Source organism: Marmota monax, unplaced genomic scaffold (assembly GCF_021218885.2).
Source record: "Marmota monax isolate L192 unplaced genomic scaffold, Marmota_monax_Labrador192_F-V1.1 WCK01_AAM20220418_F8-fsc00161, whole genome shotgun sequence".
In the NCBI taxonomy this organism is placed as follows: domain Eukaryota; kingdom Metazoa; phylum Chordata; class Mammalia; order Rodentia; family Sciuridae; genus Marmota; species Marmota monax.
Window position 1 is genome coordinate 8,710 of NW_026693511.1, and position 22,929 is coordinate 31,638.

At 49.5% G+C, this 22,929-nt stretch overlaps 1 protein-coding gene across 4 annotated transcripts; it reads left to right on the top strand.

The window, feature by feature from the left end:
• The first annotated feature begins 457 nt into the window (after positions 1-457).
• Positions 458-22,209, top strand: Tnip3 (TNFAIP3 interacting protein 3). Of its 4 annotated transcripts, XM_046458423.2 has the most exons (11): positions 462-747; positions 3,182-3,262; positions 4,802-4,867; positions 5,726-5,839; positions 7,618-7,743; positions 11,231-11,350; positions 14,366-14,491; positions 16,672-16,722; positions 17,517-17,615; positions 20,118-20,178; positions 21,686-22,209. In XM_046458423.2, exons 1-11 carry the CDS (start codon positions 712-714, stop codon positions 21,715-21,717), a joined length of 912 nt encoding a protein of 303 aa, XP_046314379.1. In that variant the 5' UTR covers positions 462-711; the 3' UTR covers positions 21,718-22,209. The 4 variants fall into 4 exon arrangements, with proteins under 4 accessions (XP_046314383.2, XP_046314381.2, XP_046314379.1 ...); XM_046458427.2 differs by lacking the exon at positions 14,366-14,491 and having other exon boundaries at positions 458-747; XM_046458425.2 differs by lacking the exon at positions 3,182-3,262 and having other exon boundaries at positions 461-747.
• Positions 22,210-22,929: the final 720 nt, after the last annotated feature.

Genomic DNA, 22,929 nt, shown 5'->3' on the forward strand with positions numbered 1-22,929 from the left:
GGTGACAGTCCCCCCTGACCTGTGGAAATGACGGCCAGTCTGAGAACCAAGGTCGACCTTTCTGCCAAATGTAGATTCGATCTGCCAACAAGGCCCATTTTTCTTTGAAATGAATTATTTTCTTTTAGTTCTGTAAGAATCAGTGGCACTTGGAGCGTCATGTGTGACTCCTGGGTTCCACAGCTACACTCCCATTGCCAGAAACCATGCCTGCAGGGAAACATGGCGTGGTCGCCCACTGCTCTGGGAGACACACGGAGTCCATGGCGCTTGGACGAGTGAGGAAGGGCTCCCTGGCCCAGGCTTTCTGCAGTGGGAACTTCCTCCTGCAGTGGGAGAAACTGCCAGTAAAGGAAGAAGGACGATTTACATACCGAGGAGGCAAGGCTGCTCTGTGGGCTTAGTCACAGCCTGCCGCTTGAGACATCCTGGGAAATCCCTCTCTGGAAGAGGAGAGTTAAAGTCCAGGTCTGTGCACTTATCAGCCTTATTCCGAGTCATTCACAGGCAGAGTCACCTCCCTTTGTTTTTAATGCAAAACGATCATTGTGATTTTTCTACCATGAGTTAGTGGTGGGGTGGGCTTTGCCAATTCTGCGTTTTGGTCTTACCCTGAACACACCATAAGAGACTCCCCCCCTCTTCTTGCTGCTTCCCAAGACTCCCAGGAAAACAGCTTCCGTAGCACATTCTGCCCAGGGCACAGCTGGAATGAGCACTGTGGACAGTTCCGCGGACCAAGCAGAGGTAAGAACACGCTTCTGGGGATGGCTTGGCCTCGTGGGTGAATGGACACTGAATGAATGGAGGTGCTTTCTTAGTTTTTTAATAAAAGATAACCAAGGTATAATGAGAAACTGCACCACATATTTCATTTAGAAATTTAAGTGGGTAGTGCTGAAATTTTAATATCTAGAAGTTGGCCTGGGTATTATGGTAGAGAAAGAAATGCCCAGACACTGTGAATATAGATCGTGTTCTGTAGAAAATATTATAGGGAATTGCATATGGGGGACATTTTTTCTGAACTAGAACTCAGTCATTAGAAATCTTTGCACTTATTGCAATATCTGATGCCTTTTTAGCAACTGAAAAGCAAAGCAAATCCAAGTGAAATTTCCCCAAAATTTTAGTATTTGGTTGATTTTGCCATATTTTAATATACACTTGAGTCATATAAGCCATGGCAAAATTTAGACTAATCTTCAGAGAAAGCCCTGGAGATACAGCTGTGGCTGACAAGCCCAGGGTCCTCTCCTCCCCCCTCCCCATTTCCCCACTTACAAAGACCACTGCTGAGTCTCAGAAATCAGCGCTCCTCCAGCTCCAGATAGACCCCTTTGAAAATCCAGTATCTGTATCTTATTCATAAAATAAGAATCCAGGTCAGAGTGTTTTATGATTTTATCCAGAAAAAATTATTTACGGAAACAAATCAGCCCACATCTGCACTCCCAGAAGGCAAGAGCCTACAGATGTTTTATGGTCACAGAGTTTTTTCCACCTCACAAGTGAAAGGAGGGCTTTTCGAGGACCCCAGATTGACATTTCCGAGTGTGAGCGGGGATGGCAGGATATTGACTTACTAGGAACCATGATGACTGAGGATGTTGGTTAGGCACAGAGACACCATTTCAGAAGTCTCAACCCAGTGTCCGGGGCACTCTGTGTCAGGGGGACCTGGACTTGCTCCTGTGGTCAGAGTCCCTGTTGCTGCACCACTGGGTGCTCAGCTCAGCACACACCAAGTAGGGCTGGCTCTCAGCACATGCCAGATCCAAGATGCTTAGTGGGTCAGTCAGTTCTAATCTCGTTTCTTAAAAGTCTTCTCCCAAAGGAGAAGGTCACTCACTCACAGGAACCAACATGCTTGTCACCTGGATTTCCACGTCCCTCTTGGTGATCAGCCAAACCAGTTTCTTGTGGTTAACAGCAAGTTTACACAGAAGCTCACTGTTAAAATGTGGCCTTAGTCACAACACAGGTCTAAATAGAAAGAAGGAGGTAAAGCAAAGAGCAGCAGCTACACAGGTGTACTCCCTCAAACCTTAAAGTACAAGTCAGAAGTAAGGAAATACAGGGAAATGCAGCTTTATAAATGGTTTCTCATGAAAGAGCCCTCAAAATCCCACGATGATGGCAAAAGAACTGTTTCCTCTGATCTTTCTGGCAAAGATCAACATGTTTTGAAAATATTCTTAACTGTTCATGCAGAGCCTGGAGCAGTTCCGTGGTCCACAGTCCCTGATGGTAAGGGGCTGAACGCAGATCATCATCACCCTCCGGCTTCTATGACCTAAAGGACTCTTTGGTTACAGCACAGAAACCAGTCCTTTATGCAAGTGACAATTTAGCCCAATGACAGGCAGCTGCAGGGACTTCTGTGCTTTCTTTAAATGAATATTCCCATTCTTGACAAACATAGCCAACCCCCCCAAAAAAAACCAAAATATGATTAATGTTTCCATTAAGCCATTAAGCTAATAATTTATTGTCAGTCCAAACTTGTACTCTAAAGACTTTTATTCCAAGAGCTGGTTAGTGTTACACAGTGCCGGACAATCTCTATGCCCCCGACTCTGACGTGCTAAAATCCACAGTCCTGGGGTTTGGGCTTCAGCCGCTGTGCTTCAGGGGCCACTGTGGTCTTCATTCTTGGTGGTCCTATGCCCCCTCTGACTTTTGACAGAGACACTCTTTAGAATTTGCTGGTGATATGTTCATGGGCAGGACTGAAAATGACTCTCGAGAAATGTTTACTATGTAAACGTCTAAAACGTATCCTGAAACGGACCCAATTTCTGTAAGTCATTCTACTCTTATTTTTTTGGAAAGGGATTCAAATTCAAATTTAAGAAGTTCTAACTTCCGGTTTACCCATTATATAGATACATTTATGATTTGTTGGGATATTTTGTTTACCAATTCCTGTGACGGGATCTTTTCATAATGTGAAGCTGTGCCCCGACAAGTCCTTATGAAGGAACCATGGGAGAGGGTTTCTGTTTTTGTCTGTGGTGCTGATGCATTCTGCCACTGAGCTGCCTCTCAGCTCCAGAATCCAGTGTTTTTATAAATCACAATATAAGAGTTGGTTAAACACAGGGTGTTTGTGAAGGACAGTATTTCTCCTATTTACTTTGCAAATGGTTTTACCTCAATCCTTTTTTTTTCCCCCAAGAGTGCTCAATCCTCAAGAAGAAAGAATTTGACAGATCCTCTTGAACAAAAGATAAGGTGCTTAGAGAAACAGAGAAAAGAGGTAACTTGTATTAGTTAAAGACATCGGGATGGGTCAGTGCTGAGAACAAGCATCATGTCTTTTATCTTTGCTAAGTGACGGTGTTCACCTCTCTGATACTGCATTGCATTATACTGAAAGAAAACAGTTTTATCAATATTTACGTAATGCCTAATGAAAAAAATGACAGGGTCATAAACTCATTTGGCATTTACAATCCTAATTTTCCCCTACTTCAGCTGCTTCCTCCATGTGCCCCATGTGAACTCGTGACCTGTGTCACACAAGAGGCACACCTTGAAACTCCAAATGTGAAGGATTTCAGTGCAGTTGATTGAGAAGGTGTGACTTTGTGAATTGGGCGTCTCAACGCTAGGGGTCTGGGAGCGCTGACATTAGAAAATTCATTCCTTAAATGTTAGTGGGGATGAATAGATATTTTTAATCATCTGAATTTTATTTCCTGAGTTCAGTGAGCATTGAACCTCTTTACCCTTCTTGACAGAGGAGGAGGTTAACGGAGTCACAAATGTAGTGCTCCCTCTGTGGCTGACCTGGCGGTTCCTCTCCTAATCCACTGTCTCTTCTATGGTACCATCTACTCCTCTTTGACACTACATAGAAAATTCCTGACCTATAGTAGATTAATGCAGCTACAGCACAGTAACGCTAATCCATAAAAAGTTAACAAAGCAGGCATCTTTAGTCAATATACATAGAACTGAACTAAATAGCATATTTATCTCCACCAAAAGAGTTACCTAGGAACTGCCATTCTGGGTTCGGTATTTTGTTTTGTCCTAGGTGACAGATTTGCTATTTCCGTTTGTCATTTGTGACTATCTTCTTATATTGATGAGTGCTGCAGATTGCAAATTTCCCTACAAGGAAACTAAAACACCCCTCACAGTGTTGTCTTCTAATTAGCACAGAGGTTTAAAACCTTTAAAGAGTTTTCTAAAATTGTCTTACAGCAAAACTTATTCCTTGAAAAATCTATACTTTTGAAAATGTGATAGTATCCATTCAATGATTATGTATCACAAATCATGTGTTATTCTTTTAAAGAATACTATTGCAAACAAATGATTATCATTTAATGGTACAGACTTCAATATAAACTTTTTTAAAGCTAGAAAAATAATTCACTGTAATAATCAGTGTATATACATAAAAAAATCTGAAAAGGTTTGTGAAAAGACCCTTCACACATTAGTAGATCTTATAGAAAACCACCAACATCACATTTTTTTATTAGATTCTGATTGAATTAAACAAAGAAGATGAAAGTTCATATGAGACAGTTAAAGCTGGCTGGTGTGCTGTTTAGCGGGCTGGTTGCGATACACCCAGACTTAATGGTCTCCCTGTGTGAACCAGTTAGGAACAGGTGAGAGTGAGCAGCAGGTCCTCCAGCCCACACAGAACTCGCTGGAAGGAATTATTCTGTTCACTTTTGCCTTTCCACTCTCTGTAACCTCAAAAAGTGATTCTAGGGTTGCCCAAATTTGCAAAGGGGTGGAAATCCTTTGTTGACTCACTAGGTTTTAATAATTTCAGCTCCTACAAGTCAATCAGCAGTGGGACCAGCAGTTTAGAAGCATGAAGGAGGTGTATGAAAGAAAGGTAAGCACCCTGTCTGGCTCTCTGCATCTCCTTAACCTGGTAGGGATCAGCCATGTGGAGGCTCAGAGATTGCGGCTGTGAAGGTTTCTGTGTAAGGCAGTAGTGGAAGCCAAGGGGAGAGGGTGCTGGGTGCACCTCTGGCCTCTTGGTACTGAAGAGGAATGAGCACTGCGGTGGAGCGCCTTGGGCAGCGCTGAAAAATGGGCTACAAACCACCTCTAGTGCTGTCCCCAGAGTGTGCTTATGTGTCCTGCTTCCCAGCGGGGTCTCTCGCAGCCATCAGTGCATCTGCAGGCTGTGGTGTCTGTTAGGGACGTCTAAAATTCATGCTGTGCTCTGCAAGACCAGCCTCTAATTCTTTCCATAAGGAGACAAAGGGCCCTCCCCTTCCCTGTAAGCCACTGTGCTGTTGAGAAGCTTTGGCTTTGGTGAGAAAGCAACTTTTTGGAGAAAATCTCCTTTAAATCAATTTGTAATTTGAAAGCCACTCAATCTCCAGAAAGAGAAAGTAAATCCCCTAAAGAATTCGGAATTAAGAAACTAGACCACAACCACATTGCTACTCTCTTCCCCCTTTTTATACCCAAATTCATAAGGTGCAAGGTAATGCTCCCACCGCATGCGGCAGCGGTAGGACACCTTGCTGAGGCCAATTTTGGAGGAAGGAGGGAAGAGCTGGAGGCTGCGGGGCCAGGCCGGTGCTTGCTTTGGGGTTGGCCGAGCTCTTTCTAAAGTGCACACATCCTGCTGCACGCGAGGGACGCGCTGAGGAGGGGCGCTCGCGTCCCTGAGCGCACAGTCTGGTGCCCGAGGCTTGGGTGCTGGAGAGGGGTCTGAAACTGCCGGTTCCTTCCGCAGGTGGCGGAGCTGAGGACCCGGCTGCGCGCGGCCGAGGGCGCCCTGGGCGAGCTGGAGTGCGAGCGGCGGAGCCAGAGCGCGGGTGGCGCCGCCCGGGGCCCGCGGCGGGAAGAGGTGGGCGCCCGCGGGGTCCGCGTCGGGTGGCCCAGGGCTCCAGCACCGCGGCGCGGGGCGGTTGCGCGTCTCCAAGGCCGTAGTAGACATCTTTGCCCTTGTCCCCGGGCTTTGCTTGTTATGGCGGAGAGGAGCGCCAAGGCCACCTGCTGCACTTGCCGAGTCGCTTCTCGGTGTCGCAAGTGGGCATTCCTCTTGTCGCCAAGCAGAGTACCGTGCGTTTCCACAGCGCTTCGCCCTCATATCTCACTGAACGTTCTCACCCGTTGTTTTGCCACACGGACCACGAGAAAGCTGTCCCCGTGTGGCCGGCACCCAGCCTGCTGCGGCAGGCTCCATTCCCAGAAGCACAAAAGAAGACAGCCAGCGTGCAGACGGAGCCCAGGCCAGAGGCTAGAGGGCTCTTCACGGCCGACGCTGGGCCTGCAGAAATGGGCTCCCTGGGTCCTGCTGAGGGTGCCATGCCTCAGGCCAGAGGGCGGTTCCTCCTAAAGCAGACTCTGTTTCTTCCTGCTTTTTCTTACAGTTACTGGACTTAGTGGGTACTAAGAGGATGAGAGGAGAATCTTAAATTCTAAGCTTCTCCTTTCAGGTATACTAAGAAAAACCAGCACTGCAGATATTGCAGGGAAGTCACCATCACACCAGGGGCCCTGGCCTGTTTCCTGGCCTTGCCTACCTGGCTGAGACCTCTGCCACATGCCCCGGCAGTGGGCTGGCAGCTCCTCTCCCCGCTGTGGGTGGCTTCCTTGCCAATGACACCTGACCAGGAATCTTAGTAGCTTTTGCCTCTGGAGTTTCGACCATTTTCTAGTTAAAATAATTTTCTCTTGATTGGTTCATTTTCCAAGTGTATTGGCCCATTCTATTTAAATAAAATCAAGTAGAAATACTTTCACTTTTAAAGAAAATGAATTTCCTAAAGTATATTTCTTAAATTTAAGAATTGCATTGGGAAACACCAATGACTAAAATCACACATTTTGGCACATATATTTCCTATTTTCTCATCCTGAGATACCTATATTGTGCAATATTTATTTATTCTCAGCCAATTTCCTTCACACCAGGCTTACTATTTACTGTGTAAAGTTAAGAAGTAGGTGACATTGTTTAAGTCCAGAGCCCGTTAATGCCTTCAAAGTGAATCTTCAGTTATTTCTAACAATATGCTTCCAGGTGATGGCCTAAAACGTGGTTTGTGACCACCATCGGATGCCATGATCGCTGCCTTTTAAACCAACAATGGCAGCAGGTGCTCTGAGCAAAGGGTTCTATTTGCCTGAATCCCCTTGCTCTTCCTGCTCTCTGCTGCAGCCTGGTTCAGGACTGGGCTTTGAGATACTTGATATCTTGTTTTGTTGCATGATTTCTTTCTTTCTTCTTCTTCTTCTTCTTTTTTTTTTTTTTTAGAATTGTGAATGTTTTTACTGAGTCCCTTATCCATCACCTAGTAATGGGAACTAGATGATTCTTCAGACCCATTTATCTGACCAAGAAAAGTGAAGATTGGGGATTTTGATGTCTTTTTCTGGGGTCACCAAACTTCTAAGAAGTAGCACTGAGTTTTGATAAAGAAAAATTATCTTCAGTCCTAATGCTGTCCTCAATCCAAGGGTACTGCCTGAAGGAGATGCTCAAAGGCAATATCACGGTCTCTCTGTACTTCTCCAAGAGGGAAGCCCTCTGTCTGCCAGGCAGCTGAGGTACAGGGCCTTGCACTATCCTCCCTGCTGACTTTGATTGTGTCCTGAAGTCCTTGTTCTTTCTTTTCAAAGGAAAGGGAAACCCTAAACGAAGAATTACAGGAACTGAAGAAAGAGAATAAGCTTTTGAAGGAAAAAAATGCTCTTGCGATGAAGAAGAAAGAGCACTATGAATGTGAAATACAACGCCTTAACAAGGTACCGGGCAGGTCCCCAAGGTAGAGGCCAGAGCTCCCTGGGGGGCGGGCACAGTCCTGCTACTGATACTGACAGTATCCAGTACTGGTCGTATCCAAGCCAGCTGCCACATGGCCCCCGCCTCGGTTGGGTACAGGGCACACCACCTTTACCAGCACAGCTGTGGCTCAGCCCCACCGGGTCAGGAGGCTTTGGGATTCTGTGTCCCTGCAGAGGGCATGGCAAGAGAATGGAAGCTGCAGAGGCAGTGAGAACACACACACATCTTTCTTTCCTCCCCCTCCTCCTCCTTCCTCCTTCAGTCTGCAGAGCCATATGAAGCAGGTGCATGCTTGTGAACACTCACCTTTCAGCCACCACAGGAGCTTCCTGAGGAAGTGGGCAGGTCTTTAAGACAGATGCTGTGGGGTTCAGCGTGGTGCACGCGTAGAAGTAAGCTGAATGCCAAGCCCAAGGTCAATAGCAAGGTTAAGGCCCAGCTCACCTCTCAGAGAGGAAGGGCAGAAGTCAGGGCTGCCTGGAAAATGCCAGGGATCCAGTACCCGAGCTCCATCTTAGTCTTCAAAGGAGCAGTTGTGCATTGCTCAGAGGATGAGGAGGAGTGTGAGTGTGTGTGTGTGTGTGTGTGTGTTCCATGCACCAATTCTTAATTTCCTGGGGGAAGAGAAATATATAAATTTCAGGGAAATTTTCATTTGAAGGTAAACAAAAAACTGGGCACAGGGAAATAAACACCTTAGATCTTGGAGCCACTGAGAATCCTGTTCTTTTGCTCAAGTTTATGTGTTGCACTTCATTTTTTAATCTGTATTTATAGCTAGCAGAACTTTTTTAAAAAATTAGAAAATTAGTGGTTTGATAGTTTTGGTGGTTATAATCATAGGATCTCAACAAGAAAATTTAATCTGAGTAAGACTCATGTCTTTGTACAAATGTCGCCTCCTCGGGGACCTTTCGGCTGTGCTAGGAGTTTCCCTGGTGGGCACGGGATTTGTCCTGGAGCCTGCTGCTGCCTGGCACAGCTCGCGCTGCCTCTGTGTCCCTGCGTCTGCTCTGCCTGCCGCTCGGGAGCATGAGCTCAGTGAGGGTAGAATTCCTGCAGGCTGGACATCCGTCCGTTGGCACAGCAGGCACAGTGGCAGAGCCACACACACCTAGAGGCCCACGTGTACATCTCATTTCGCCTAAAATCACAAGAAAAAGTCAACGTTCAGGTGAAAACTTGCTTCACACAATAGTACACCCATCTCTCCCACAGTGCAGTTGTGAGTACTGTCTCAGAGTGCATGTCTGTGGAGGGGGCTCGCCAAGGCAGCAGTCAGGCGGGACCCTTTGGTCTCTGCCACAACCCGAGTGCCAAGGACAGGACTTGCCCCCAGAAAGTTCATAAAGTATGTGCCGAGTGGCGAATGCGTGAATGGATGGATCAACAAATTTAATTCACTAGAACATGACGTCTTCAATAGCCAGTTTTGGACCTGAGATTTACTATTTAGTAAGCATAATTCGTCAGTGTGATGTACAATACCTTACTCATGGGTAGTGAGGAAAAGTGAAGGGTCCTTAAAGGCAGAAAAGATGTCCTTGCGCACGTCTGTGCCTGGAGCACCACTTGTACAAAGTGATGGTCTTGGGGAGATTTCTTCTCACTTAGCACAAGTGTCGGGGCAAATGAAATGTAGGACATTATGTTATTCCATTTTACAATGGGTCTTCTCTTTTTCCTACTGCGGGAAGTAGGGGAAGTAGAAGCCACTGGACATGTTGATTGGGGGGACCGGGGACCGAGGACCGTCTCAGTGGAGCCGGGGTCTCCCTGTTTTGTGACTTGCCCCCACTCAGCAGACGCTGCTGACAGGTCACCTGAGCCACTCACAGGGCTGTCAGAAGTTCCGTCACTGTGGGTACTCAATTCAGGTGACTCGCTTTGAATACCCCAGGGCTTTGTCCTTACCAAGTTCCTACAGGGGGGTCAGGGATAACGAGAGGGAGTGAGAAGCCCTGCTGAAGCTGGTCGTCCAGGGCCACCCGCGGGCTCATTGAGCCATCCCTTATCTCGCCATTGGGGTGGGCAGGTTTCCCGGCACCTCGGTTCTGATAGTAAGCTCCTGTCCCAGAATAGGTTGTGGGGTTTATTCGAGGAAGCCGGAAACCCAAGATGGCATATATGTCTCCTGGACTCACCTTTCATTTATGACTCATTTGAAAATTTCTAAAATCCCAAGTAGCATGAAAGGTAGGAAAACCTGGGAATTCAAACAACGAGGTCTGCCAGGCACCCAGTCGGGTAGATGGTGAGCGGTCCTGTTGGCTGCCGCTGTCACGGGGCGTCCCGCACTCCGGAGTTTGTGTGCTACCTTCCACGTCACTTAGAAGGTCTACTTATTCTGAAATCCCCCAGAACTACGTGTTTTATACAGACTCTGACGGGGCTGCGGGTGCAGCTTGGGATAGAGTCTGATACCCAGCACACACACACAAATCTGACAAAACATAAATTACTGGAGAACTTGTTGTTTCCGCAATTTCTTCCCTGAGAAGAAGAGCAGTTCTTGTTTCTCTTAGAACTTCCTGAAAAGCCACGTTCGCGTCAGGCTGGATGGCATCTGAGCTACTGAGACATCTGTTGGGGAACTCGGGTTGGACAGGGGACGCGAGGCCACAGGCTTGCCCTTCCTTTGCTGGTTTTGCGACCCTGTGGGTGGGAGCACCCTTGTGTGAAGGACAGTGACCAGTGGTGTGTCCTGAGGGCCTCGAGGCGAGGCCTGTTCTGTCACAGTCCTGGGAACTCATCTCCGTGTGAACCTCGGGCCTTCAAGCTTGGAGGGGACACCTCCCTGTGACCTGAGAGAGGCGCACCCCTGGGCTGCGGAGCTAGGGCGCGGTGTGGGTGGGACACAGCGTGGCCACCTCAGCAGTTCTCACCCCCTCCCCAGGACGCCTCAGCAGTTCTGACAGTGAACTGCCTGTGGCCAGGCTGGGCGAGGGGCTGCCTTCCCTTGGGGTTCCTTCTCTTGTTGGGGACATGAGACGGTTACACAGAAGAATGTCCCCCCAAACGTCACCTGGGATGAGCCACACCAGCTTTTGAGAAGTGCAGATTCTGGGCTCTGGGCTCCCGGTTCAGAATCTCTAGGCAGGGCTCGGGGCTGGGCCTGTCGGGCCACCTCTGGCTCCCGAGCTTCGAGTACCAGGGACAGGGTACACGGTGACTGAGGCCGAGAATTGGCAGAAAGGCTACAGACAAGTCTTCTATTCGTAGTTGGCCAGGGCGAGGGGCCCTTCACTGAGGCCCCCCAAGCAGCAAGGGGCGGACAGCCAGCAGCGGCTTTCCTGGGAGCAGGCAGGCTCTGACCACGGACCCGTGGGCAGAAATCAGAAGGGGAAGCCGCAGGGGGAGGAGGGCTGCTGGGGGCGTGGAGGGACGGCCACCTCGGGGACTCCCAGGCTGCCAGGCTCACGCAGCTGTGTGCTTGCCTCGCCACAGGCTCTTCAGGACGTCTTGAAAATCAAGGGTGCTTCGTCTCCTGGGGACCGGCGGGGGATGTGCCCTGTGGAGTGCGGCCACGCGGCCACGAGAACGGAAGTGGAAGTTCTCAAGCAGCAGGTGAGAGGTCGGAGCAGACAGTCCTGGGGCCAGGCAGGGCCTGTGGCCAGTGCACTCCTGCTGTTCACAGCGGCCACCCATTCTCACACTTGCTTTAATTAGAAGTACTGGTTTCAAAGTTTCCAGGCAGAATGGAGTTCAGCTGGGTCACAGCGGGGTTCATAAAGTGGGAACCAAGTCTCTGTGGGTTACGGGTCACCCAAGGTCACACCGTGAAGAGACGATTGAGATTCTGTGAGCCCTGGGTCCACGGAGTTCCCTGCAGGCGTGGTTGATTCTAGAAACACTGCTCACCCAAGATCTCACCTTTTCAGACAATGGGAGCCGCCAGGCTATGATCCTGCAGGTCCTGGCCTCCTGCCCTTGAACATCACGGGCAGTTTTCAAAGAATCTGTGGTTCTGGTTGTGGTCACAGAAGAGTCAGGTCTGCTACCCTACACAGGCCTGGTGCCCCCAGCCACTCCTCTCCCTCACTGCGGCCACGTGGACGGCGAGAGCAAGGGTGCCCTCGAGGGCGCTGGCGGCCGAGCATGGGGGAGGCAGCACTGGCCAAGCTGCGTGTGTCTGAGCTCAGTCCAGCAGGCTAGTGTCCGCCTCGCTGAAGGGCCAGCTGTGCCTGTCAAGTTTCTCCTCCTGTGAGAGGCTAAGTAGCAGTGAGTAAGGGGACTCGCCGAAATCCCAGCTCGTGCCCTCAAGAACCTATTAGCAGCAGGAGGCCGAGGCCTGGGGTGAAGGCCGGAAATCAGTTCTATCTTTTAGAGGCCCCTGGACATGTTCACTGACCAGTTTGCTCTGAGTATGTGCCAATTACAAGGAGTCTCAATGTGCCCACGTGGGAAGGCTGAGCCATGGGGTTACTGATATTCACTTACCATCACTACCTGAAAGGAGTAAGTAGCTGGATGTAAAATCCAGAGCTCTTGGTGGAAAGATGGGTCTTCTCTTTCCAGATTATCTCATAGAATAATCTGCCTGTTACACTCGGGATCATGCCTATGGCTTAAAAATTGATCCATAGAAAGCGAGGGTGACATTCAGTTTGTTGAAGTCCTGTCCAGGTGGCAGCCCAGGCAGGGTTCCGGGGCAGGTACTGCCTGTGTTCAGGCCCTGGACCATCCTGGAGCTCACCGACTAAGCACACTGCAGGCCAAAGGGCACCTGGCACGTGGGCTGCAGCGGGGTCAGCCAGTGTGGGATGCAGGCCTGACAGGCGTTCTTTTCATGTACGCTGAACAGTGGAGCGACGCCCATCCCTTCGTTGGCACTAGGGAGAGTGTGTGATGTTCTGCACATACGTTTTGACCAAACCCACTTCTAAGTCAGCACCTATGACTGCAACCCCACCAAGTGCCACACGGGGCAGTCAAGGTTTCAGATCCACAGAGAATCTGAGTCAGAACTGAAGTGACGGCACTGCTAGCTAGAATGTTCAGTTCTCTTTACAAGGGCTTATCCCGTTCAAAACACCCCAGTAACTGCTCTGTCTGCCTAGAACTGAGCCTCAGCTCTTGACTAAAAAATAAATAAAAATGTCGCTTGGCTGGATGTAGTTTCCTTGCAATGGGGCTGATGAATAAGGATTTAAAAATGAAATCTATGTGTATATATTTGTGTGTGCATGTATGTACACATGTGCATGTGTGTGTGCATGCTATGTATGTGTGTGTGCATGTGTGCATATATGTATGTGTACATGTGTGTGCAGTTTTTCTGTGCATACATGCTTGTGCCTGTGTGTATATGCTTGCATGTGTGTACATGCGTATTGTATGTGTCTGCATTTTGCATGTGTGCACGTGTACATGTAAGCACATGTGTACGTTATGTGTGCATGTGTGTGGTGTGCGCACTTACGTACACATATATGTGTTTGCCTGTATATATGTACATGCATGTACACACATATGTTATCTATGTGCATGTTTGTGTGCATGCATGACATATGTGAGTGCATGTATACATGTGTGTCTTGTGTATATATTTGCATGTGTATGCATACATGTATGTGTGTGTGCATGCTGTATGTTCATGTATATATTGTGTGCTGTGTATATTTGCATGTATACATGTGTGCATGTGTGTGCATATGTACACACCTGTATGTGCATGTGTGTGCACGTGTGTGTGTGTCTGCATTTGCATATGCATCTCCACCAGAATCTACGTGCAGTGCTGGATCTCCCCTCCTGCCTGCTGGCTTTCATCTGACTGCTTTAGATGGCTGCACCTCTGGTTGGAATCTGAAGGTGCCGTGTCCAGCTCAGAGGTTTCCATGTAGAAGTGATTTAAACCTCAGTCTTAGAAGAATTCTTTTGCTTCATTCTCTACCTTTCATTTATTTTTATAGCCTCACATGTTTGTCTCCAAGCTACCAGACAACATCACGCCAGTTTTTAAAAAAATGATTAATTCATTTGCTTGATTACTTTTCTGGAATATTTGGAATATCTCTTATGAAGTGTTGCAATAAAATCTTACATATTTCTTTTTTATCATCTACCTCTAAAACTGCTTACAAGGACGAACCTTGAGGCTGCCTCTCAACAGTCACACTTTCCACATTTGTCCGCCTTTGCTTCTGTGTTCACTGTTGGCATGTCAGTCCTTAGTGGCTTCACTGAACAGCCCTTGTCAGCAAACTGACTTTGAGAACTTCAGGCTTGAGCCCTGTGCAGGCGTTGGCTTGCTCCAGTGGTGACACTTAAAGCCAGCCAGGCTTCCAGCACAGCAGAGCACCTGGCAGAAGTGTGGGCACAGGAGTTTTAAGGAATTTACACTTTGTCCCTTCTGAATTCTTGATGCACACCCAAGAAGGAAAAATCCGAGGACTTCCACTCTAGGAGTGAAGGATGAATTGCGGCCCTGTGCCTTTCCCCACCCCACCCTGAAGAGGGGTCAGGAGCAGAGGGAGGGCGTGCCCGACTGCAGAAGCCCAGCAGGCACCTGGGAAGAGATGGCTTGAATGGCCAAAGAGCACAGAAGAATGACAGTCACAGCACCCACGTGTCTTTCAGGTACAAATATATGAAGAAGACTTCAGAAAGGAGCGATCGGATCGGGAAAGGCTCAGTCGAGAGAAAGAAGAGCTGCGGCGGGCTCATCAAGCTTCCCGGGCCCAGCTGACCAGGCTGAGTTCCCAGGTACACACCCAGCGAGGCCTGGGCCAAGCACACGCGTTTCATTTTTATTTTCTCATTTAAAAAGTATTCAAGCCTTTTGAATTCTGTCGGTTGACGTTGGGTTCTTGAGAGGCCACACCTGGGATGAAGTCACTCTTAACGACCTTGCAAGCAGATGAAAATGTCTGAAATCTCTTTTATCTTGAGTATGTTGAGGAATGACCCCAGAAACTGGATTCCAAAGTCTTTTATAAAATACAGTTCTTGTGATCTTTTCCCCATAATATTTATCTTGGGAGAATGGGAGTTGAACTACCTTCTACTCAAATATAGTGAAGTGGTTTCTAAATTCCTGTCGCTTTCTTTGAAGGGCTGTGTTGGAATGTCCCTGCCCTCTAAAAACATGTCGTGCACATGTCTGCTGAGACCCAGGGCCCTGGTCACTGGGCCCCAGAGGGAATGTGACTAGAGTCCTTTCCAGGAAGCCATTTATGGACTAGACTGTATTGACTGTAAGTGAACTAAAATTAGGTGTAACAGGAGAAAAAGTAGACTCGGACATTGCCGCGAGGGTGAGCACTGATGTTAAGGAGGGAGAGTGTAGCCAACGCGATTTTGAAATAACCACATGCTTTTGATTTGCAAAACCCTGCCGTGGTTTCAGTAAAGGGGAAATGGGGCAGGCCTGCTAGCTGCCGACTTCCAGTCTCTGAAGGACTCCAAGCCCTCAGTGGTCCTCTTCTGCCCAATGCAACGTGGACAGTGAACGGCATCTGATTTCTTCTCTCATATTTTTTCAAGGATTAACTTGAAATTCTTAATTTTATGTGGAAAATTATTTGGTAGAACCATTTCCTAAAAAATTAAAAGGAATAAAATTAAGGAATTATAAAGGAAATTAGTAGGATTAAAAGTATAATTCTTTAATTTTCTGAAAGTAATCCATGAAACCCAACAAATAATTTATACAACAATGGGTGAAGAAGTTCTGATTATACTGGGTGAAGAATTCCTCTTTCAATATTTATTGCTTACAAACAAAGCCCCCTTGATTTCTTTGTTAGTGCACAAATTGCTTTATTCCTGGTATGTTTCAATTTTATTTATTCTATTTTATTAAGTTCAGAGTGATTCCTCTGCACCAAACCCCAAAAAGTTCAGAGTGGCAATAAATTGGTGCCTAAGATGGGCAATGTACTTTCCATTTTAGAACTTTCAGTTCAACCAGGAACATAGTCCATCTACTTAACATTTTAGAACATAGTCCACACGCAGTTCTGGTGCCTGTGCATCTATAAAAAGCAATTTTGACCAGCATCAGCAAAATAAATATATTGTCCAAGTAGTATGATATAATTGTGTTTATAAGCTAAGGAACAATCTTGAAACTGATACATTAAAACTATCAAAATTTTCTTTTAAAATAATGATAGCCCAATCTTTTTTTTTTTTTTTAAGTCTCATTCAGCCAGGTGTGGTGGTGAGGCTGAGGCAGGAGGATTCCAAGTTTGCAGCCAGTCTCAGCAATTTAGTGAGACCCTGTCTCAAGTAAAAAATAAAAAGGGTTGGGGATGTAGCTCAGTGGTAGAGCACCCCTGTGTTGCATCCCCGGTACAAGAAATAAAAAGTCTCATTCACTGTGGTTAAACAATGATAGAACTCGATAAGACACAGGGAAGGATTTGATGACCATGTTAAGAGGATCGGGAGCAGGTTAAATGCCGCAGTGCAATGAAGGGAAACCTTGGCTGAGTAGGATGTGATCTGAGTAGGACTTTAAACAGAGACCTCAGATCAAATCCTTCAGGCACTGGCCACGTACCAGAGTGCCCCCCGGCTGCCACTGAGGGGTCTGGAGCCAGCCACCGTGGTGCAGAGGTTGTGTGGGGCAGGAGCCAGGCCCTGAATGCCGGCTGAACAATGCCAGTTTCATTCAGTGAGCCAGACGCTGCTACATCTAGGTCTGCACAGGTCAGCCGAGACTGAGAACCAGGGGGCCTCCACAAACTGGAAAACACTTTAAAACTCCCCAGCTTCCTCGCTTTCCCCTGGGGATTTCAGGACGGAGGAGACGCACGCCTGAAACCCAAGCACAGCTCTTTGCTGGCTCAGCCGCTCCCTGTGCCCTGCACTGGCCGGTCCCAGGTTCCCCTACGGCCCGAGCTCCTCCTGATAACCAACTGCCTGTGTTTTCTCTGTAGATCAAAGTTTGTCAGATGGAGAAAGAAAAACTAGAAAAACAACTAAAACAGGTATGTGGGAGCAGTGAAATGGCAACTTTAAGTTCCACTCAGTTACTCCTGGGCACAGCTGGGCTTGCTCATGGGCGGACAGTGCGCAGGGACCACCAGCCTTTCAGCCCAGCATTCCTGAAAAAGATGCTTCTCAGAGCACATTACCTGTAGTGCCAGCCTCCGTCACCAGCAGTGCCAGCCTCTGTCACCAGTAGTGCCAGCCTCCGTCACCAGTAGTGCCAGCCTCCATGTGTTTCTGTTAGAACGAGGATTCCTCCCCAGACCCACCACACCTGGGAAACGCGGGCTCGAGGCCTTTCCTGCAGTTGCTCACACCTCTTGTGGTGGGAAACCTGAAATACAAAGGCTTTTGTTCTCTCTAGACAGGGAAGGTCGTCCTGGGCCTGAGTCCTTCTATGTCCACGCTCTAGTAGCCTTCCACACTGACTCTTTTCCTCTCAGTTCCTGATGCTGCCTGCAGTTGAGGGACCTTTTCCCCCGGGTCAGGGCGGGCTGGTCTTCACGGAGGTCTCTGTGAAGACCACCCAGAAGCAGCGTCCCCTGTGTGCGCTTCCCCAGGGCTCCTAATTTCTCCGAGATGGAGGAGTAATTGTAGTGTCACCTCAGGGAAGACTTAGCTAGCAAGGAGCCTCGTCCTGTGAGTCCCAAGTCCGCGTCGACCTACCCGCTGCTCTGGGTCTTAATTATGACAGATAGGGCTGCACCTTAAGACTGACCATCCCTATTGTAGAGAGCACGTGTTAACACCCCATTCCACCCCTCCCAGTAGACCAATGGCTTTGTCTCCCCAGATACATTTCCCGGCCTGCACCTGTGGCTTGGCTTTCCACCTGCGGGACCTGGGGGTGCCAGCAGGCCCACGCACCACGCAGGACCAGTGGGAGCATCCAGTAAGTAAGAGGTCCTACTTCAACAAATCGTGACAGCGTCCTCTTCTGGTAGAGACCAGGTGTGTCTCTGGAATTGGGGCACATCGTGTCTCCTGCAGAAGGAGGCTCTACTGCACCTCAGCCTCCACTGGCCAAGTTCCAGAGGTGCATGGACACAGTAGTGATTCTTTGGGCTCTGAATCCTCAGGACACATAGATATGAAAAAGTAATCACAAGATTTCCAATTGAGCCACAATTCCTTGAGCAAACATAGCCTGTTATAGGGGCCACTTTCAACCACCTACCCAATGCCACAGGGGGCTTCTATGTATATAGAATAGCAAAGTCGATGGAGCAAAAACTGAAGAAAGAAAACAGAGGGACAGCTTCCAACTCGTGTTGAGCTACGGTGGCTGTCACCACATATGTGCAGAATGGTTTTTGACGTTTTCCTGTGGAGGGGATTTTCTTGAAAGATCCAGGAAGAGGTGACCCACTTCAGTTGTCCCCCGTGGCCGTGTGTGCCCAGCAAGATGAAGTGGACCTGGGTGGAGTTGATTGGCACGGTCCACCTGAGTGAGCCAGACTGCAGTGGCCCACCTTGTTCTTGGAGCGGTGCCCACTGCCCTGAAGGGAGGCCAGCCTCTGTTCTCCTCACAGAGCCTCCATCCAGGAAGGCTGCCACCTGCTCTGCTCTCTGTGTGCCCAGACACTCTCCCCACCCCTTGGCTTCGATCAACTCTGTTTCTAATTATGCCAAAGTCTGAGACTTTTTATTGGCATTTTCTCAGCACAGCCCTTACCAAAAGCATGTTCCCCACCTTCCTGAAAGGGTCCTGCCTGTCCTCTCCCAGGGGACAACAGGCTCCTCTTCCAAGGGGTGAGACTGTGACCCCTGGGGGGCGGGCAGACGTCAGGGCTCAGAGCACCTCTCCCTCGGTGGCCTGGCGTGGTGCAGCCTGAGGGGAACTTGGTCCTTTGCCCGTGGAGGCCGCGGCTGCTTCTGTCCACTGCCTGTGCCTGTCCTGTTCTCTTCATTACCCGGGTTCTTAGTCATCAGCGCTCGTTCCTGATCACATCCTGTCAGGGATGTAGAAGTAAACCACGACTGTGGGAATCAGAAGGAGACGGAACCTGTAAGGGTTGGGGAAATGTTCTCGTGACAGACGGACTAACTGTAGAACCAAGGGTCCTGCACGTTGACCTGGGAGCAGAGAGGGGCTTCTGTCCCATCCTCCTTAATGGAAAGAAAGCTGAGGCTCCCAGGCTCCCCCGTCGGTCAGAAGAGGCACGCAGCAGCAGGCCCAGCTCTTGTGGGGACAGGGTCCTCTGTGTGACACCTTCCCCATCAAGCAGTGTTCCACCGAACGGATCTCTGCACGAGGAAACCCTGTTGATTTTAAAGGAGTACCCCCTGTCCGCTCACTGTGAGCTGCGCTGAGCCACGTGCCTTGCTGTGGTGGGGTTGCAGCGTGTCTACCTTCTTGGGGCACCTTGCCTGGCGTGTAAAACGGGGAACGCGTCACTAACCCTAACCCTGTTCTTGAGACTCTCAGAGTAAGCGAGGGGATCAAAGACAGAGGTGATCTCGTTTCCTCTCCAGGTGGGGGAGCAGGTGAAGCAGGCCAGGCCCGGCGGTGGGGTCCCTTAGCTGAAGTCTCAGGCCACCTTCAGTGTACTGGCAGCCTGTGAATGGCCCCCACCGGGGACCATGAAAAAGTTCCCATTAAGTATTTTTAGCAGATGACTAAACAACTGGAGCCCAGCCTGTGGTCTCTTGTGCCACGGGGTGTCGGGGTAGGAGAGTGTTGGGAGCAGGAACACAGGCCGGCAGATGAAGCCCAGCCTTCCGTTCCCAGGGCTGGGAACGACCACGCTCCACCAGGTCCACAGATTTTTGTTCCTTCAGTTGATTGTTTGATGCGCCCCTGATAGTCGATATCTAGCCGCTCTACCTGGTGAGAACCTAGGCGAGAATTCCAAGAGAAACATCTCAGCATCTTTGGTCTAAACCCTGAGAACGTAGAGAACGACTCCTGGAGGCACCCGTGCAGAGGGAGAGGCCTGCGCACTCCACCCTCCTGGGCTCTTCGGCTCTGCCCTCCACAGCACCTGGGAGCTCTGCCTTGAGCCACTAACAACTTTAAACTTGTGTTTTTATTCCTGGCCCTCTCATTGCTCCCAGTGTGCGGGTTTTAAAAAGAGCATTTGTTGATGGTGAATCACGTTGTTCTGTTTATGGGCTACGGTGAGTTTTACCAAAGTGTTCACTTCTGCAGAGATCCAAGACTCAGCTGTTCCCCAACAAAAGAGGAAAACCCCAGAGTCATGGAAATTCTAGCCAAATGCAGAGCAGAATCAGGAGGGGCAGAACCAGTGGGCAGGGGAGGGAGGGGTCGGATGCGGCACGAGGGCAACAGGTCTGGGGGGAACCACGCGGGTGGGGCCTGCTGGACAAGGCACAGCATCCTGGGTGCTGCTGAAGTCCCGTTGCTGTAACGATGTTCTGTCGCTCCTCGCAGCCGGGCCCTCCAAGGTGTGCTGTGGACCTGCTTCCGCCAGACGGGCAGCCCAAGGACAACGGTGAGCCGGCCCCGTGCGGGCACCTGCAGTTCACACCCCAGGCCTCTGGCTGTCCATGCAGCCCGCAGCCCTCCTTCTTAACGAGTGTGCTGTGCTATAGGACACCCGCTTCTGTTTCCTTTCACTATCTGACCACTGGCGAGTTCACCTTCTCATCTCTAGTAAATGCTTCCCGTTATATTTTTATCCTAGTATCTTCCGTTATTACTTCTCTTATGACCACCTACAACAGTGGCTGTTTTCTTTACATGGAATGGGATAGAGGAAGCTCTGTGTATTTTTAAAGGGACAGTGGGTATCCATGCTGATTTCTGCAGTACCATTGGAACCTCTTCTAGCCTTCCTGGGCCTCATGCAGGGACAGACGGAGAGCCCTGATCATGAATCAAGCTTAGAAACTGTAGAGCACAGTCCTTCCTCCTACCTTGAAAGTACCCGGAGTTGCCCAGAGACGATTTAGAATGCTTGGTTTCAGCTCTGCCGGAACCTGGTGGCCCAGGACACCTGAGCTTGGCCTCCTGCCTGGGGCCGCTGCTCTGTCCCTCCTTCCCACCATGTGGGCTCTTGAGCGGGACTTGAGGACAGCCTAGCTGCACAGCCCAGCCTCCTCTCTGTGCCCCTCACCAGCTACAAGGAGCTCCTCTGGCACCCAGGGGTCCGCAGGGATGCCAGAGCTCCTTCTAGAGACAGGACACAAGCACTGTGCAGACCCTGTGGCTGGAAGAGGGCAGGGCAGGGTCCCCTGAGGGGGCAGAGTCCACTGAGGGTCCCTGGCCAGGCTGAGGGGAGGAGAGCTGAGTACCATGTAGCATGGTCCTCTGGTCACAGTTCCCAGCTGAGCTCAGTTACTGTGTGTGGGTATTTTACAACACTGTAGAGACACATCGAAAGTCAACTCTGTTTCTGCTCCTGGTGGCCCAGGTGTTCCATGGTTGTGGCAGCAGAGCTCCAACCTCTGCCCTTGTCTTCACATGGCCACTGGCCTTGGGTATCTGTCAGGTCCTCTGCAGGGTCGCGACTGTCTTCCTAACCCTTACCAGGTCTCCGTGTCTCTTCCTGAAGCCCAGTGCCTCTTCAGCACTGCCTGCATCTCCGGGGCTTTCCCAGGGAGCCAGGGCCCCACTTTCCCAGGGCCACTTCACCCACACACATACTTTCCTTTGTCCAGAGTGATCTTTCTCTGGGGCGTGACCCAACTCTAGCAGCAATAGAAATGACTCGCTTTCCTAGGGAAATGCCCAAGCCATCGCCGGAGGACGTCAGAACATTCCTTCTTAGGCATGAGCTGGGCCACCCAATGTCACAACCCGGTGAACATGTGCCAGTGCCAAAGAAGGCAGCTGGCACCTGCCTGGAATCCCAGTGTGCACAGGGAGCTCAGGAATGGAACCTCTGTCCCTCTCGCTCTCTCTCTGGCCATCCTGGAAATGCATGCTGGCCCGAAGCCAGAGGGGGGACAATGTGATTCTGAGTTTAACCTGAAACGTCTGCCTGCTGTTTTTTGTAGGTCTCTCCTCAGAAAAGAAGCCCCCCCAGTAGGAGTAGTCCCCTGCAGAGCACTGGAGCAGAGGGGACCCGGCCAGGGCGCTGGTTTGTGTCTTCTCCACTCCTGCAGCCCATCAGCTCCGTCACTCAGCCGGGTCCTGCTCCCACGGGCTCAGACAGAGGAAAAGTTTCTGGCCACCGAGATCCTGATGTGCTGGAGGGGCCAGTTTCTGAACAGCCCGATCCAGTTCCTCCAAAGGACAGCTGGAGCCGGCTGAGGTGCTGCTCCTTGAAGTGTCCGTCTGCACATGGCTGGGGCTTACAAAGACGACCAGCGTGTGGATACCCGCGCTCCTGGGAGGGGCTGGTGGCTGTGCCTCCACACTGTCCATGTTTACCCAGGACCTTAGTTCTTCAGCCATGTGGTCAGATACTGTGCTCTGCAGCGCTGGCCTGAGAGACCTGGAAATTGGGTTGAGGAGGTGCACATACTTCTTTCAGTTGGGCAAGCGTTTCAGGCTGAATAAAATGGCAATCTTAAAACTATGTTTAAACTCATTTTTTATGATTAAAAGTTGTTGGGCTACATCATTGTTAGTTGAAAGAGATCATGAAACACACAGTCCTGAAGCGGAGGCATTGACTTTGCTGTGTTCATACACAGTTAGGCAGGAAGTCAGAAATACGTATTTGGGCTGTTTTTCCTTCCCATGGATTTGAGCAGTTATTAATGAAAAATAGAACTCTAATTTTGTGAACCAATTAAAATGAAAATGGAATGTCTCTAAATTTTTTTTGCAATTAAATTATAGAGTGAAAAGACATATCTAAAGAGGAAGCAGATTTAAAACTATTAAATCTGTCCATTTAGTCAGGATTCTGCTGGGACCAGCCTGAGTTGCCCTCTGAGAGGACCAATGTGTACAGGAGTGTGAGAGCCACAGATTGCTACGCTTCTGGAAACGCCGGAATAACACGGGGCCCCTGGTGTGTTCAAGGAGCCACCAGGCTTTCCCGCTCCCCGTGTATCTCTTCAGTCTCTGTGTGTGCTTGGAGCTTTGCAAACTGAGAAGCAGAAGAATCCAGAAGATCAGCGTTTTCTGCTCTAGTCATGTCTGGAGCTGCCCTCAATTGATGTCCAGGCCTGTGCTTCCAGGGTGTTTACCAATCAATCCAGACCTTTCTTCCTGCAGGTGCATCAGAAGAGCAAGAGGCAGCAGGTCTGTGTGGGAGTCTCCGAGCTTAGGGTTAAATGGTTATGTCCTC

Coding starts and splice junctions, on each gene's coding strand:
- Tnip3 (XM_046458423.2), top strand. CDS start 712: ATGAGCACTGTGGACAGTTCCGCGGACCAAGCAGAG. Junction 7,744..11,230: donor AAATACAACGCCTTAACAAG/GTACCGGGCAGG, acceptor GCCTCGCCACAG/GCTCTTCAGGACGTCTTGAA. Junction 20,179..21,685: donor CGGGCAGCCCAAGGACAACG/GTGAGCCGGCCC, acceptor TGTTTTTTGTAG/GTCTCTCCTCAGAAAAGAAG.